The sequence below is a fragment of the Osmia lignaria genome, chromosome 14, assembly GCF_051020975.1.
Source record: "Osmia lignaria lignaria isolate PbOS001 chromosome 14, iyOsmLign1, whole genome shotgun sequence".
NCBI lineage: Eukaryota > Metazoa > Arthropoda > Insecta > Hymenoptera > Megachilidae > Osmia > Osmia lignaria.
Genome location: NC_135045.1, coordinates 1,125,247 through 1,142,050, shown reverse-complemented (window position 1 = coordinate 1,142,050; position 16,804 = coordinate 1,125,247). Strand labels below are relative to the sequence as shown.

General features: G+C 43.5%; 2 protein-coding genes across 4 annotated transcripts in view; one reads left to right on the top strand and one right to left on the bottom strand.

The window, feature by feature from the left end:
* Positions 1-7,022, bottom strand: part of LOC117609188 (very long chain fatty acid elongase 7) — a 38,863-nt gene extending 31,841 nt beyond the window's left edge. The window contains exon 1 of one of the 2 annotated variants that reach the window (XM_034335200.2): positions 6,883-7,022. Coding sequence is in view for 1 of the 2 variants with exons in the window: in XM_034335198.2 (XP_034191089.1) it covers positions 6,883-6,989 (107 nt within the window). In the remaining variant the exon portion in view is untranslated. The remainder of the gene's footprint in view (positions 1-6,882) is intronic. The other variant, XM_034335198.2, reaches the window with a different exon arrangement.
* A 780-nt stretch (positions 7,023-7,802) lies between these two features.
* Positions 7,803-16,804, top strand: part of LOC117609183 (uncharacterized) — a 171,342-nt gene continuing 162,340 nt past the window's right edge. For both annotated transcript variants that reach the window (XM_034335182.2, XM_034335183.2), the window contains exon 1: positions 7,803-8,049. The gene's annotated coding sequence lies outside the window, so the exon portion shown is untranslated. The remainder of the gene's footprint in view (positions 8,050-16,804) is intronic.

Here is a 16,804-nt window from a genome sequence, read left to right as displayed (position 1 = left end):
ACGATAGTACACCGGGTCTAGTTTTGCAGCCTCGTTAACGTAATATCGTTGGACGAACGGCTTTGGCAAAGTCTGCGAACGAGCATTGTTGTTTGCATATTCAGTTTCCTAGGAGATTTGTTAACCCTTTTACGAAAACCGATGAATATACACGTCGTCGTAAATCAATTTGAACGCCAGCGGAGCGTGTATCAAAATTCGTTTTCAACAGAAAAATTGGAAAATTGTAGGGGTCTGAGTGGAGAGCCAGGTTATAGCGGTTGGTACTGCAAGGATTGCAAAAGTTTATCAAAAACAGCTAGCTGTTGTAAGATCATGAATACGAGGCTTGTCGTCGAGTGTTAAGACCCGTCTGTGGGCCGGTCCTCCACAGGCACAGTGCCATTAATGGAATACACCAGTTTCTGAACGACCTCATCCTCGACCTCGTTACGCGTAGGTCTACATACCAGTGTGTTTACCCAGGTTGAAGGGGCTGACGATGTTCTCTCTTTTCCGCTTCCGTTGCCCATAATCGGCGAACGATACACTCGCTATTATGTGCGAGGAAACAGGAGAAGGTTTCCGCTTTCAGCTCGTCTCCGCAGCTTGCTTCATCCACACTGGACAAACATAGCTCGTGCACCTCTGCCTCGTGTGTACACACGATGTCACGGAGAAAGATGTCCTCTACGAGCTCCGGGACCGAACGAAAACAATGACAGTCTGGACTTTGAACCAACATCAAGGTGTCTCTTTCCGCTCGTTGTAACGTAATTTCATTACACCGGCTTCTTCGTAACATATAAAAGGGTTTCAAAATTGAACGAATAAACGAACGAATAAACATTTAGCACATCTTAGCCTGCGCGTGACAGAAATTTCCATGACAAGATTCACGATGTTTGTTCAATTTTACCGCGTTTCCTCTCACTGTCCCGATAATGGCATTTTCTAGCAACGTTCAAAGCGAATAAAATTGGAAAACGCGTAACCGAGTAAAACAATACACCCCCTCTCCTCGACCCGTAAATATATATTCCCTATAATGTTACAGAGAATTCCTGATTCGTGTTGGACGAAATATCTGCCTGTTACATGGAATCGAATTATACGAGAAAACAATTGAAATCGCGACCGATCGTGTTGGATATCATTTGTAAAGTATAATTGTATGCAAGACAACGGATTTACGTTTCAATCGTTCGATTTCGCTGGAAACCGGACGTGGAGGGTCGTTTGCGCGGTGTTTCAAGAATTTAAGAGTAAAAGAAGCGTATTAAAATTATAACATTATTGAAATTTCACCGGAGGCGTTTTGAAATATTGCAGGTACGTAACGTAATATAATAGTTGTTGTAACGTTCAAGAATTGCTTCTCTTCGAACATTGTTCCTTAACGGCTAAACGTCATCGTAGATCCTTTCATGGGCATCTCAACATTCTTCGAAGCGATATCCATTTCCCTTAGCCATCCAGATCGTTTCAGCTTGTCGATACGCTGGAACGTCGTTGAAAATACATCCTTTCGAATAAATCACGCGATAACAAATCTCCCGCGCAAGTTGTAGATGCTCGCATCGGTCCGAACGGAAAATTGAAACCATCAGAGACTCCTGCTGGTCTGCTGCGTTCGCATAACGTTCATATAATAGAAGGTTCGATGTAAGTTCGCGGGGGGTTGAATACGTCGATCAAGAAACGTATAGGTGTCCTCGACGATAGGACGGATCGTATCCTGGCGATTTCCTTCAAGAAGATCCGTGGAAATTACAGATAATCGATCGTGCGGATCGTACGAAGGGGAACAGGAGCGAAGGAAATAATATTATTTATCAATCGCTCTCTGTTGGCATGTGCATCGGGAACACTGTGGATAGCTTGGTACATGTATAATGCATCCCACGGGAACGCGTTGTCCCTTTTGTTCCTGTCGATCGCTACCTACAGCTGCATTCAAGAAGCCTCGTTAATACCAACCGATGACTGCTCTCTACACGAATATCTATCGTCCGATATAACATTTTGATATCCAATGGTAATAAACTTAATATTTTATCGTACATCTTTCTAATGCGAGCCGTTTAACATTTGTTACACATTCGCGCTTCGCCTTATCGTACGGTTGCTGCTCATCGAGGCGTGGTTTAGCTGCCCGGGGCAAACGATCGTTCCTGGTAATAAAATAACTACCTGAATTGCCCAGATCTCCTATAGAGCCATAAGGAACGCCATTTACGAGAATCACTGTTATCACTGACCTAGAGAGGGCAGTACGACGATATTGGGTGTCAATACGAAGGGCTGTAATGTAAAGAGGGGGCGATAATTTATAAACGTTGAAAGCAGCAGCTTAAACGCGTGTCGAGCTACGATTTTACTTCCGTATTGGCTTGTTCTAGGTCAATGGTGATTCACAACTATTAGGCTGAATTCTCGGAGTGGTGCGATACTTTAGACCGTTGATAGTAGGTCGCACACGCTCTTCCACAAACTTTTCTCGCATTTGCCCGCATCCAGTTTATTCAAATTTCCACGCACGTGCATAGGCATTTATGCAACGAATACGTATGCAGGCGAAATAGAATGCCGGTTGGTAAGTTGAAAGATGCATCCCGGGGATGAAACGGGAGAAATTCTAAGGAGGTCACGGAGCTGCTGAATTTCCGTATCTAATTTCGAATAAATGTCCCACTATCGGGCTCGCCGAGTGCTTCTTTTAATTTCAGATTCTACGCGGAATCCTCTGTCTCTCTGCTTCGTTCTCGAAAAGTGAATTCGACGACGTTAACGAACGATGACAGGAAAACGCTTGCGAGACGTTGCTTTAAATTATAGTGTACGAAAACGTCACCGTTAGATTATCAGCATACAAGCATTCTGTCAACTTTTGTAGTCGTTTAAGTATCCCTGCGCTCAACGCGGAACCGACTTCTCCGTTCAAGTGCGATTTGTAATTAAGAAGTGATTTGTAATCAAGGACGCACGAGACGCTTCACTCTTGGTTATTTGCATGGAAACTTTCGATCAACGGTGTATATAGGTGAAGGAGAATCGTTGGAGTATCCGGTTGTAGGTAGATCGGGTGAAGTGCAGTTGCAGCTGCACGTATGCAAGTGCACGAACGGTACGTGCGGCGTATGTTGATGGGGTTGCGGTTTGACTCCGGTGGCTGTTGGATAGCCCGCCGTTATTATCCGTAACTCGTGTTGCGGCAGTCCCGGAACAAACGTGGCCGAAAACCTTCGTTTCCTGCCGTACCTCCATCGTCAGCTTCCCTCTCTTTTCTACGTCCCTTCGCAATCCACGGAGCCAAGAAATATTCGTCACTGTCCAGCGGTAGATCGTTAACGTTGTCACTCGCGTCGACCAGCTTTCTGTGGCTACGTTTAATCGATTACATTTCTTCCTCTCTTTGCCATTTCTCTACCGATTTTTCGTTAAACGACAAATTCTGCGCATCGTACAATTTCTAAGTTTCGCGAGAATTTGAAAAGACGAATTTAAGCATACGAATCAACGTTTATGACCACTCCGTGGGCGCCAGAAGGAAATCTCGCTGAAGCGGCGCGCGAAAAACCGCTTTCAGAATCTAAATATTCCGGGAACAGAGGTAAGAGCATCCTCTCGTAGTTCGGCCGGTTCAACGTGGAAAATTTAAAAGTTTTCACAAGCTACGTACGTCGAAACTTCCGGAAATAAGAATTTTATAGATTATACGGTAGAGGCGGGAAATACCGTGTTGCTCGGTGCAGACGAAAAGTTTTTAAAATATTTCAAGAATGCGCTATCGTGTCATTTCCAAACTACAATGGGCATACGTGCGGAACCCTTGAACGTTTCTTGCATTAATATTGAACACGCTCGGGACTATTGAAAACCGATTATACCGGTGAAACACGCTTCGACCCTTCGTTCTTACCACCACTTTATCGTTCGAGACACTCTTGTTCTCCAGAACAGTGCAATTTGATTAACCGTTTTCAATATACGAATATTTGATAATTTTTATTTATCGTAGTTGTAGAAATGTTTCCATTTATAAAGTATGCGAAAAAATTTCAACGCTGATAATTAAATGCAAGCAACCTAACATCTCCGTATTCGTGGAGGACCCTTATCACCTTTCGTCGAATCCATAGGAAGAGCTGATAAAAGGTGAAGCATGGCAGCATCGGAGAGTATTCTGGGACGAGGAAACTCGTGTTCCCGGTTGCTTTAGGCCGGGTTCTCAGATACTCGCGAGAAACCTTTGGCCCTTCAACGAGAACGACCGGATTACCGTTTTTGGCTTTCATCGTCACCAGAGTGGTTCCCCTCCTACTTTTATACTATATATCCTCGCGTGAAATTCGTTCTTGATCCCGGGAGATGTGATAGAAAAATGAACCGATATCCCCAACCTTCCTTCGCTCCGTCGGAAAAATTCCACGACGTTTTATTAAGAAAATACTCGAGCTCTCCCAACGAGATTCTTATCGATACAACGGTGCCAAAGAGATACGTTATTAGTTAAGCGAAGAATCAGTGTGGTATTTTATGATGAAGGAAAATATTTCCGCCTCGCCAAAGACAATCAATTTTCCTCGAATTCTTCAATTGTAACTCGTCTTTGGATCAATATTCGAAAGAACACCGAGGAGCACGGAATGTTTAACCTGAGCAAGCGTGAGCTGGGGTATGTCATAACCAGACGAATTTCTTCGAAACGTAATTAATATCGGATCGCGAACCGTCAAAGTGTTAAATAAGAGGGTATTACGAAATCTGGACAAAGGGGTGGCTGTCTGGAAAAAGGAATTCGTCTGATTGTGTGCTGTGGCCATGGTATGTCGGGAATGGTGTATATAGAGTTCGACTGGTGGTGGCTTGGTAGCCGACATCTCGAGAGACAAGGGAACTGTCGCGAAGGATATTTGCGAGACCGTTTCAATCCTGGCCACTGTTGTTCGAGTTTTTATTTCGCGAACAAGGCCAAGCTGGAAAACGGTGTTGGTTACGGGTGCACATAAGAACGTACAATGTATTTTCACCCTATCGGTTGCAGTCCTCTCAGACAGCGTGTCGATATCCTTCTGTCCGGAGCCTTTGACCTCGGAATTGCAGTTCCCTTTTCAACTTCCTTCGATGCCCGTTACTTTGCCGAAACCGTTCTGATTTTCCAGCCGTTCCACGCCTATGCCGTCGCGTGGTAACGGCTCGTATTTCCATGGAAAAGTTCAACCCCGATTAATAAACATATTATGTAAAACATCTCGAACGCAGCCGGGTTGGAAGTTGTTAAAGTTGTGATTGAGGTACGTAAAGTTTCTTTTTTGCATACTTAATAACAACGTAGCCACCGCCATTTAATTGCTGGTTACACGTATCAAGCGTGAAAACAAGTCGGCTTATCCGGTTAGCTCGCCGTTAGTTGGATAGATTTATCTGGCAATTAAGCGATCCTGAGCGCGAGCCGAGCAGGAAAGGAGATTAAGGCGGTGGCAGGGAGATGTAACAGCTTCAATGAGAAATAACGTCGCTTCGTAACGTAGCAATGACAATGACAAAGCTTTCGAATTTTTTCCTTTTTCTTTTCTCTGTTAACGCGTTAAACGCATTAGGTCCCATCAAACTGTTACATTTTCTTGTAACAAAACTTTTCGTCGAAGCTGAATACTTCTTCCCTCCGTTCGATTTCCTAGCTCGTATTGGTAGTAATTCGCATAAGTTCCTTCGCGTTCGACCAAGCTCAAAGATATATATGTACGAGGGAATCCATTATGCGATTGGAGAGTTCAGGTTCGTGAGATGACCCCGTTCGCGAGACGTGCTCGCGTAGCAAGTCGTTTCCAGAACTGACTTCGCTATCTTTCTTGCGCAATAAGCAGCATAAATCACGTTTCCGCGATTCGGATACGAGAGATATATCAATGACAGAGGGTGTACGGTAAAAAAAAAAGGCTGAAAGAGGGAAAAGGACTCGCGAAAGCATGGCAATGTACCAGAAACCCTTCGAGTTTAAGAGATGACACGAATACGACACTGTTAGGTACGTAAGTAACGCAGTGATATTGCAAAAATAAAAATCCTGAACTCTAAAAAATGCGACTGAATGCGCTTTAAAATCTCGAAAGAAGGGACGAACGGTGCAATGAAAAGGGCCGCAGGAAGGATACAGAAAAGAGGAAAGAAGAAGCTAGCTTCCAAGAGTATACGGCACTGTTCGAGAGGGTAGCGTTGAAAGAAAGAAAGTGAAACATGGTGAGAAAAAGAGATAGATCCAGCAATGCGGTAGGGGGAGCGAGAGAGGGCCAGAAAAGCATAAAGCAGAGAGAAAGAGAAACCGGTAATACAGAGGGGTAGCGTACAAGTAGCGATGGCTTTGAGAGATTTCCAAACGTACAACTTAAGAAATGAAAAATATTTAAACTCTCCGGGCAAATAATTTCTCTGCGTATCTTCCTTAAAAAATTCACTGAAACTTCGGAAAGATTCCCGAACGTATGAGACAGGGGGATCGACAAGTCTCTTCGAGGGACTTTAAAACTTGCCAAACGCTCGGAGCGATTCGACCGTTCGTACTGGGAAATTGCTCGAGAACTTGTGACAGAGAGAATATCGAATGGCCATCGCTAACCACGTACAAGGATACAGGATGTATCATAATACATGATCACAGGCCACGCTAATACGAAAAAAGTTCATATAAACATTTGTCCAGTCCGACCTTATTTCTGACAATGAGTTAAAGTCGTATGTACATCTTTTATTAATTCTTTAAACAAAGCGAGTACATATATCGTTTGATACGATGGCAATACAAGGTAGTAGAAAAATCAGGATAAAGAAGACAAACATTTATATAGAGCTTTTTTATTATTTATGTGTGCCGAATGTATAATTGAAGTTGTAGGTACTCACGTATTACAGTACACCCTATATAAGGGAGGAAGGCGCGCGCCGAGGGTTGGGAAAGCTGAAGCGTGGCTCCTCCGGGTGGGGGTAGTCAGTACCTCGAACGACTCCATAGGTCTCCAGATCTCCCCGCCGCGCTCAGTCCGACCCGGACGTTTGAGGGAGACGCATCTCTCTTCCGTGACTCGTATGCGCGATACCGGTACCGCACGTTGTGTCCTCGTATTGTAACAACACACACGCACTCGTTATCTTGTTATTGTAAATAATCCGGCACACCACTGAAAGTTCATCTTCGATCGCATATGTACAATTCCGATAGACCGTATACACGAACGCACGCAGGCACGCACACGAATAGTGGTTATTCTCTGGAAGTGTGGCACGTACGGTGACCGCGTTGCACGAGGGTGAGAGGGAAGGAGAGAGAGAGAGAAGAGAGGATACAGGAACACGGGACAAAGAGGGAGAGAAACGCGAAGAAAAAGCTCTCTCTTGCTCTTTCTCTCTCTCTATCTCGACTGCCTTGCCGGCTTTCCACGGCCACGAATCGATACCACGCGACCGTCGCCGCGTCGGTCGTTCCACTCTCTCGACCTCTTCTCAACGTTCGCCACCACGAGTCTACGACCACTCGTTCCCCCGATTTTTTCCCCACTGGACGAGCTTAAACTTAGTGTTAGCTGTCAATCTTTTCTCCTTTAACCTCGACAGGATTCACACCGAGAGATTTACCAACGTTCGTGGCTCGCGTCACTATCGAACTAGATCGAGGAACGAGGAGCGAGATCGAGATCGAAATTCGAGAATCGAAGGCGCTCTGGCGGCCAGTCGATGAAACCCGCCAAAACGGTCGCGTCGTTTCTCTGTCACGTTCGAACGACAGCTCGTCGAGGATAAAAGACGTGAAAAGGTGATTCGGTGTTACTAGTGCGCGTGGATCTAAAGCGAGAATAAAACGTTTCGCGAGAAAAGGAACGTTGCCAGTGTTTTTGTTTTGCCGTCGAGGATGAATCGGTCACCGGATGGATTCCCGGCCAGTGCGTAACCGTGCTGTGTGACACGTGACGGTCAGCGTTTATTTTGGTGTTTCATTTTTCTCGTCTGTTTGGCTAAAGCAACGCTACTACCACCCTGCACGACCATTTCCAGGATCTTCCGCATCGACGAAGAGTGAGTAAACATATTCAGCCATTTTCTTGCTTTCGTAAACACGATTCGTTAATCCTGTCGCGCCGCGTCGCGTCGTTTCTCCACTAATCCTCAGGTAGAATTCGGTGCTCCGTAAATTACCAGCTTGGCGATCGCCCAACACGGTCCACGCGCTGCTAATTCAACGACTGTACATTTTCATTAGTCCGCGAACTAGGTTAGGTTCGTTAGGTCGAGAATCGTGAAATGCTAACTTCCATAATTCCTTGAAAATCCGTTCGTTGACATCTTGAACGAAATACATATGTACATACAATATGTATAGGAGGCGCAGCGTGCACGCGTCGTTCATTTTCTTTTTTCCTGTACGTTCGGAGCGCGATAGACAAAACGTTTGAACCGTGAGCCGTGTAATTTAGTTTCATCGGAGCAGCAATTGAGCTCGGTTCGGTTAGTTGGCGAACGGAGAAAATTCAAGTGGAAAGCACTGGGTGGAGAGGTCGTATCTCGTTAATCGGTTGTCGCGGTTTTTTATGAAGGTATTTTTATCGCGCATTCTGCCGTCTAAACGAGTCGACAAAGGCCGTGACAGAGCGCCGCCGGCGACTTTGTAGGATCGTTCACACGGCTAGATGTTTTGTTCCGCAACCAAGCAATTAATCGATCGTAAAGAGGCTAATGCGAACGATACACCGGCCACCCGTGCACCCTTCAACATTTGACAAAGGAAAACTATCATATATCCGTGCGGGTGTGTTCTACCTCTTCCCAACGTCTTCTCGAAACTCGCAAAAGACTCGCGAATGAATCAATCTTCTCTCTGTCTTTCCATCTAGAATGGAGCTTAATGTTTAGAAATTTTTGAAAAAAAAAAAAAAGAAAAAACTCTATCAATCGCAAGAGCAATATCGTGTAAAAGGGCGATTGCGTCATGAGAGTTGCTCACTCGAGGCGGAATTGAAAAATCGATTTCGAGCCGGACCGTTAATAAAAGATTGAACGTCGAACGTTAGACGGAAAAAATATAGGGTAGAGAATCTGTAATTTCGTTCTTGGTGGGATTCTCGAGTTCTCCGACGTCTCATTAGATTTTATCGCGGACCTACCTTCCACGGCTATAGCAGGAGCAAACGGATACTTGAGACTTTATTCTTACCCAGGCTCGAGTCACTGAAAGTTACATACTTTTCGAAAAGTCTCGCCAGATTCTATTGCTTTCGTGAGTACGCGACAAAGTCTTCTCGTAACATTAGTGTGAAATGCGCGAATTGTCCTCCATTATGGTCCAATTTAAATTTTACGCGATAAAGATGATTCACGACGAACACTCTTGGAATATCGTTTAATCCTTTGAATACTAGTCTTGTAATACCCACTCGCAATCGTGATATTAATTATAAGGAAAATGTAGACGATAATTGAGGCAATTCGTATTGAAAATATTCTAAGGGAAATAATTGATGCGTTAAACGAGTAGTCTTTTTATTTGCAAACTTTCCCTCGTTTACCTTTGAAAAGTTATTAAAAGTTATACTTGCATTAAGGGCAGAGGGATATTACGGAAGATGAAGATTTTTAAGTAGACAGAAAAAGCGTCGTAATTTCATGCAAAACTCCATTTACGTTTCGCCACGGTGAATGTTGTTGTTTAATGCACAATACCGTACTCTGCAAGTTAATTAACAAATGCTTCACGAACTCGTACTATGAAATGCGTCTGCATTGTTGAATATTCGTTCTGTTTTTTTTTGGTATGCTATGCAGCATAGAAAAGCAAGGATATAATGCTTTCGTTTTGCAAGGAAAAATAGAAACAAATATAATACGCTTTTTACATATACAAAGGTTTCGTTATACCAGTTAATATTAACAGTTTGACAAATTTTTAGTATTATACTCTCTGTTTTGTAGTATCATGATACTGAAGAGCATTGAAATTGTACATTAAAATGGAACATTAATCTGGAACAAATTTAATTACTAAATTCTGATCCGGTGCATTCATTAAGAAGACGTTGTCAAATTATCGATTAACATTTCAAATAAGCAGATGTAATCCTGTCGAAACTTCCGTTCCAAGAAATTGAATAAGTCATCCCCTGAATTATTTCGAACGCATTTTAGACGCGTTTGCGTCGACGTTATTCTTCTTGCCATCATTCGAAATGACACCTCCAGCCGTGAATGATCGAAAGTTTTCACAGTGGATAGGAGCGATAAAGTGGTAGCGTATTTATTTTTAGTCGGCTGAAGGAAACAATTAAGAGAGGAAGGAACTTTGCCTTATTGTTGGATTCCATCAAGTTTGTTCGCAACTACGCACCGTGATATATAAAGTTTCCTTGCACGGCACCGGTCTGACGGTGTACTTTAGCTGCGCTTAGTACGAGAAGACAATATTGACTCGGTCGTGTTTCCCTAGAGAAGCTGGCAACTTTATTTTCAAGGGCTTCCGTTGATCGGAGAAATCGCTGAATTAAACACCTATGCGATTGTTGCTTCCGTTCTTCTATGAATTCCTTCATACCGAAACACGTATAAAAAGAGTTAGTTAGTGAAAAGGATTAAGATACAAATGATCTCTCGTAGGGTAGAAAGAATAGTACTCATAGAATTTCCTCCGAGGCTTATGAAACTCAATGTTACGATATCTACGCGGAGTTCTCGTTCGTAGCGAACTCTTGCCTCTAAAACTGGGCCACAGATTCTACACGACTAAAGAACGCAGCTTTGTTTTTCGCTTTTACTTTGAAACGAGTTCCTGTTTCCGCTATTATTACCAACAGACCGAAGAAGTACGAAAGCTATAGCTAGATGAAACAACTCCCAAGGAGTTTGACCGTGTTGCTCGTTAAAAACCAACCGATGAACGGATAACTAGGGTTCAGTAACTTCGATCGATCGATTTCTCGCCAATCTTTAGGGAAAGAATCCTCTGATTGAGAGAGAACTAAGGGGTTACAAATTATTTGGCTCCATTTGGATTAGCTTGATTTACGTTGCGTTGGGATTCTAATTAATTAATTAGAAAGTTGATTTTTTTTTAGATTCATTAACGTACAATCACCCTACCCAAGCATTTTGCTACCCTTCTTTTCTCTTTGCTCGGGTCAGTTGGTTTCGCGACGACAGACTCATCTCCGATTTTATGCTTCGTTTGAGAGCGCACCATCTAACCACCCTTGGGTGCCTTCTTTGCCTCCGCACCCTTTCCCGTAGCCATTCAGGAACGACCCCTCGCTTTCGTTGCAACACGCAGTCACGAAAATCACAGGCCACGAGGCACGCAGGGAATGGTCTATTTGGTATTTAAATAAGCGTACGTGTACGCTCGCCTTGTCCCATGACGGTACGGGACAAGTTCAGTGAGCTTCTTTTTTCGGGGGAAAACTGGCCGGCGAGAGAAGGGAAGGACCGCTTGGATATTTATGACGAGGGAAGGGGATGGTCAATTAGATTGTCGTTGGTAAATATGCTGATCCGTGTGGGGCTAAACGTGCATTTCAAAATAAAAAGAATAATATATGAGAGTCACATAGTGATTATGAAAATCAAGATCCTAAGGAAAATGAGCAAGTCGTTCAAGTTTCATTCATCGTTCCGTTCACCTTTTGTCCTCAAAAATCCAACCGGTTGAAACATTCATCAGCAGAGACAGAGACATCCGGCAATCTTTCCTTGCCAATCGTTTTTGACCGACTAAAAGCACCATCAACCAACCAGAGCCTGTCCATCTCATATACCATAAAATCGTTTTCGTGTTTCCCTGCCATTTGGCCAGAGAAACGCAGCAGTCAGGCCACGCCGTGAAAAAAAAAAAAAAAAATGGTCAGTCCAAAAATCAATCCGTCCGCTTCCATAGAAACATCTGAAACGTCGAGATCGCGCGTTTTCCACGATAACAGAAGGGTAGGCGCCACCACACGTGCACCCGGTACCCCGATATATCTGTTTCCTCCTTTCTTTCCCTATGCCACCCCGTCGATTTCACTGCCGCCCACTGCGAAACGAGTCTACGGGACCACGATAACAATGGGCTTGTTTTTACGAGCACCCTATACGGGGTGTCCTATAACCGACGATACAAACGGAACAGAGTCGATTTCCTTAAACTTACGATTAGACGAAGATGCGAAATAAAATTGTCTCACACGACGCTCGAGGAAATCGACCGGTTAAGGATCGTTCAGAGATGGAGATATCTGTAGTAAAAAGAATACGGGTCTAATGAAGAAAAATAGAAGAATCGTCTTCTTCCGATTGCAGCACCATTTGCACGACACCCTGTACATATCTGTCCTCGTTGCGCTTTCATTGAACGTTGTCCACGGTGCCTCGACACACGAATTAATAACCGTTTCAAACCGCACCACCGCCGACGCCGTTTCGGAATTAAAATATCCTTGCCGGGGTTTGGTAGCAGCGACAAATCCACAGAGGGAGGGCGGCGATGAACAGAGGAAAAGGGAACGAAACGAAACCGGAGGGTTCTGGTCGACGAGGGTGGTTGTATCAGAGAAGGGCGCAGAGGGGATGGGTAGCGCGGATTGTCCGCAAGAATTAATCACTCGTCCAATCTACGCGAAATCACGCCGTGTAATCACCCCGCGAGCTTTGTTATTAGCGGTCCACCATACGTAAAGTACGCGGACGATTTTGAAGTTACTGCAAATGGTACGGTATCGTGGACATATTGCGATTACTCCTGCTTTCATCTACTTTTGTTTTTATTATTCAGCCGGAAAAGTTTGTTTGATTATCCAGATGTTTCTCGGTTTTGCAACATACCCGTTATCCGATTATTATTTTTGCCTTTGAAAAGAAAAAAAAAAAAATTGTCGAGAATAATCACGATATAAAAAAACTGTTGGGATATAGGTTTTCGATTCGAGTGGCAGGAATTTTGATGAAACTAGTATTCGCAATCCTGGCTGACGTTTCGAAAGTGTTGGAGTGTTTCAGTTGTTCGCAGGGGGACGCGGTTTTCGGGAATTATTTTTATATTTCAGACGATCGTAACGGGTAGGAAAAATATCGTGGCAGGAAGGTTGGTCCTTTTGTGCGGAAATATGTTTGCCGTATTGTCGATGTAATCGAGGCTCGTTTGTCTTGAAAAATTGTTCACCGATCGGAGCTGACCGCCGCCGCGAGAAAAGCCGATGGGATGAAATATTGGGGGTAAATCGCGCGTATCGGGCAGATTGCATCTGAATCCTGCAATTACTCCGCGCTACGCTCCGCTCCGCTTCGCTTCGCTACGTGACCGTGCGTGTTGCGTTAATCGATAGAAGCTAAATGCCGGATCTGGATTTTCCCGAAGGGACGCGTTACAAATATCGTTTCTAGTTACGTGTCTCGTTTTCGCTTGGTGTTCGATGTTGCAATTTTGAAATCGCTTACCATTCCCGTTATAAACGTGGATCATTTTCTACTTGGTATCGTGAAAAAGCTCATTTTCATATGGCCTGAATAATCCTTAGCGAATACATCGGTCAAAGAACTGAAAATTTAATTATCAAAAGAATTTTTAATATCAACGGCTCTGGGGCATCCGCTTTATTAAAAGCACCTGTCGCGTGGTAACGCGCTCTTTGTCAATTTATCGAGCACACGTGTACGCAAGTTCAGTAGCCTTACAACAATCCGTAGATCGACTTGCATCTTGGAAATTCGCAAACTCGAAGAAGCTGATGGCCCGAAGCAAGCAGAACTAAGTACACGCTAGATTCAACGGCATTAGTCAACCATCCCAGGACCACGATAAGGATGACTAAGCGAGTAAAGCTAACTAAACGCAGCTCCTCTAGTCCACAGAGAACAGACAAACATTAATTTCGTGCCGAAGGAGTTAAAGTCGCTGCAGACCGAGCCACTACGATATTGGAACGTAGTTCCTAATCTGAAGAGAAACACGCGTGTAGTTGGATCCAGTCGAAAAGCATCCGGGAAGAAGAGCTGGTATAGCAGGAAATAGGAGAGAAAAAAGTTAAGAGAAAAAAAAAAAAAGGAAAACGAAGGCGACTAAGATAGATAAGAGCTCGTTATGAATTCCGGCAGCGTACACGGCAGGACGTGCTCATTGCTCGAAGTGTCCTGCAAGATACGAAATAATGTCGGTGTGCATCCCGAGACGCAAAGATAACTTATCCCGTCCACGCCCCGTACAATTTCTTCCATCTTCCCCTTTCTTTCGAATTTCTTCCTATCTCTGCTTCCGTGACCTCGTCTCGTGCTTTCAATCTCCAATGCTCGCGACAAATCTCTCTCGTTCTCTTCTTCTTTCTTCTCCCCGCATCTCGTTTCTCTACCTTTTGTACATATTGAAGTCACCGAATCTATAAGACGACATCGAACCGTACGAAATTCCCGCGACAATGCTTGAATTCAAATCAGCTTTCTTTTACGCTTATCTTGTTAACTAGCCAGTCAGATTTATTCGGTGAAATTTTCTAATCTCTCCTCGATGCTTGTTTCATCGAACATTTACATAGGCACAAAAGTGTTTCTAACGTTAACCAGGATTCTGTTATCTGCAGAGACAGACGGAATAGTCTACTTAATTAACAGCTTGTCTCCTGATAACGGAGCACGGCAAGTGTTCTTTGACAGGGTGCTTTGGGTGGACGACTAATTACAGGGCCGAGAAATAATAGACGATTTAATTTATCCATTCCAGTGACTCCGTTTAATTATCTTACGCAATAATGTCTCCTTCTAAGGAGGTATTTGAATATGTGAGGGAAGCACAGGTGGCAAAAGGTTTCTCTGGGAAAATGAATTTCGAAAAATTTACTTTAACTCGTACAAAAATAGCTAGCCCATTTGTCGTTGGAAATAATAAAATATGTGGTTGAAAGAAAGAATCTTATCTTTCGTATTTACTCTATCACAAAGGACGCAAAACCAATATTCTTTTTCAAATGGAAACGATGTTATCTTGTATAATATGATTTGATTGTATCTCGAGTTAAGCTGGATTTGAATTCATATTTATTTCTTTAATATTTCTTTCAAACTCCTTTCATTTTATAATCTAGAAAAATTGACTTATTAAAAGTAACTTATTCGACCTTACGTAAAATGAATGTAAAACATTCCGCAATATTCCGCTCATTTCATTCATCCTTTTCTCGCTAAACCTCTCTCGTATCTAACAATAACAAAGACATCGTTGAAATACGATCCTGGCAACTCTCCCCTACATATGAATAGCTGAAACTTTGCAGTTTCCCTAACTTCCTAACACCATAGTATCACGATTTCCCGCAAACAGTCTCCATGTTAAATGTTTCGTTCGAAATCCGAAAGAGAGCCATATCCCGTCCATTTGTCCAACAGTTTAGCATCGTTCGCCCCGTTTTCTAACAGTGTAGTTCCCTGTTCTTGGTTGAAATTTCCACGCGATGTGTCGCGCAGTTTGAAAAGTAGCTTCCCATGTGCATAGGTACGCGAAAACGCGGAAATGCGTTTTCCCCCGATGTATCGTCGAACTTCTCATCTCCTTCCGTCTCGTCTCGTCGTCGGGTCACTTGAAAACTTTTTCCAACCGTCGAACGGCTGAAAAGACAGAACTGGTTAAAAACGGGAAAGCTTGAAAAAAAAGAGGGGGGAAAACGAAAGAAGCAGAAAGAGGTTAAAACGGAAGGAAGAAGGTGTCTAGAAAGGGTGATGGAGCTCGACAAGCGGCAGGTTGGTTCGCGTGGATGAAAAATTCACGTGAACGATAACTCGAACGTTGCATTTTTCATAGAGCCACGGAACTTTCTTATCCATTGCTTATATCCGGTGTAGTTTCCGAGCCAAAGCAACGAGCACGCGCCTCCAGAGGCTGATAAAGGTTTCTGCAACCGCTTGTTGTATGTAACGCTCGCGTTTATACCACCCCTCTATCGTTCGACTCTAATTCCTTTACCCTTTTCTTTCCTTCTACTCAGTTTCTTCTTCAGGGACGGCATTGATTTTCCAAGTTACTTTTCAAGTACTTTTAACACTTTGTTGACTTTGAAACTATTAACACGTTACACAGGATGTTGCGATAAGAATTTTTTATTATTGAATAGTAATAGTTTAGGGATGGTAGTGTACTAGAATATTTCAATGTAATTTACGCGAAAATCCACCTAGGAAAGAAGTCAAGAAATCCAGCAACATAGAAGACATAGGAGAGTTCTTGCAAGAGGATATTTACAGTGGTCCGCAGTGGTGCGATTAACTCTTAGGGAAAGTAGATCGAGCCGTTTCTCCGATTAAATATGCATGATTTGAGGTGAATATAAAATACCGTGGAGGGAGGATCCGACGTGTAGGGTGTACGATGGTACACCCTCGGCATCTGTGCTCGAGGATTTAAAGGACGAAGGATTCGTGGGTCCCGAGGGGTGAACGCTGGGAGCACGAGAAAGCAGAGGTTAAAAGAGAGAAAGAGGGATGAAGGAAAGAGAGAAACATAGAGAAGGGGGTGAAGGGAAGTGCTAGGTTGTTTGCCTTCGAAGACTGGAAGGGCTCGACTTGCTTATGAAGTCTGATCGCGTAAGATGCTCCCCTTTCCTCAAACCTCCTTCATCTTCAGACTCTTCTTCTCTTTCTCCTTCTTCCTTCTTCTTCTTCTTTTTACCTTTGGCACACCTTATAGCGATGCAAAGAGAGATTATCCGTCGAACACGTACCCCATCCTTATCAGTTATAGGGAAGTTAGTCTTATCAATTATTGAGATTTTCTTCTTAGATAAATCAGGGTGAAATAAAAGATTTCAGAATTGTTAGATAATATTATATA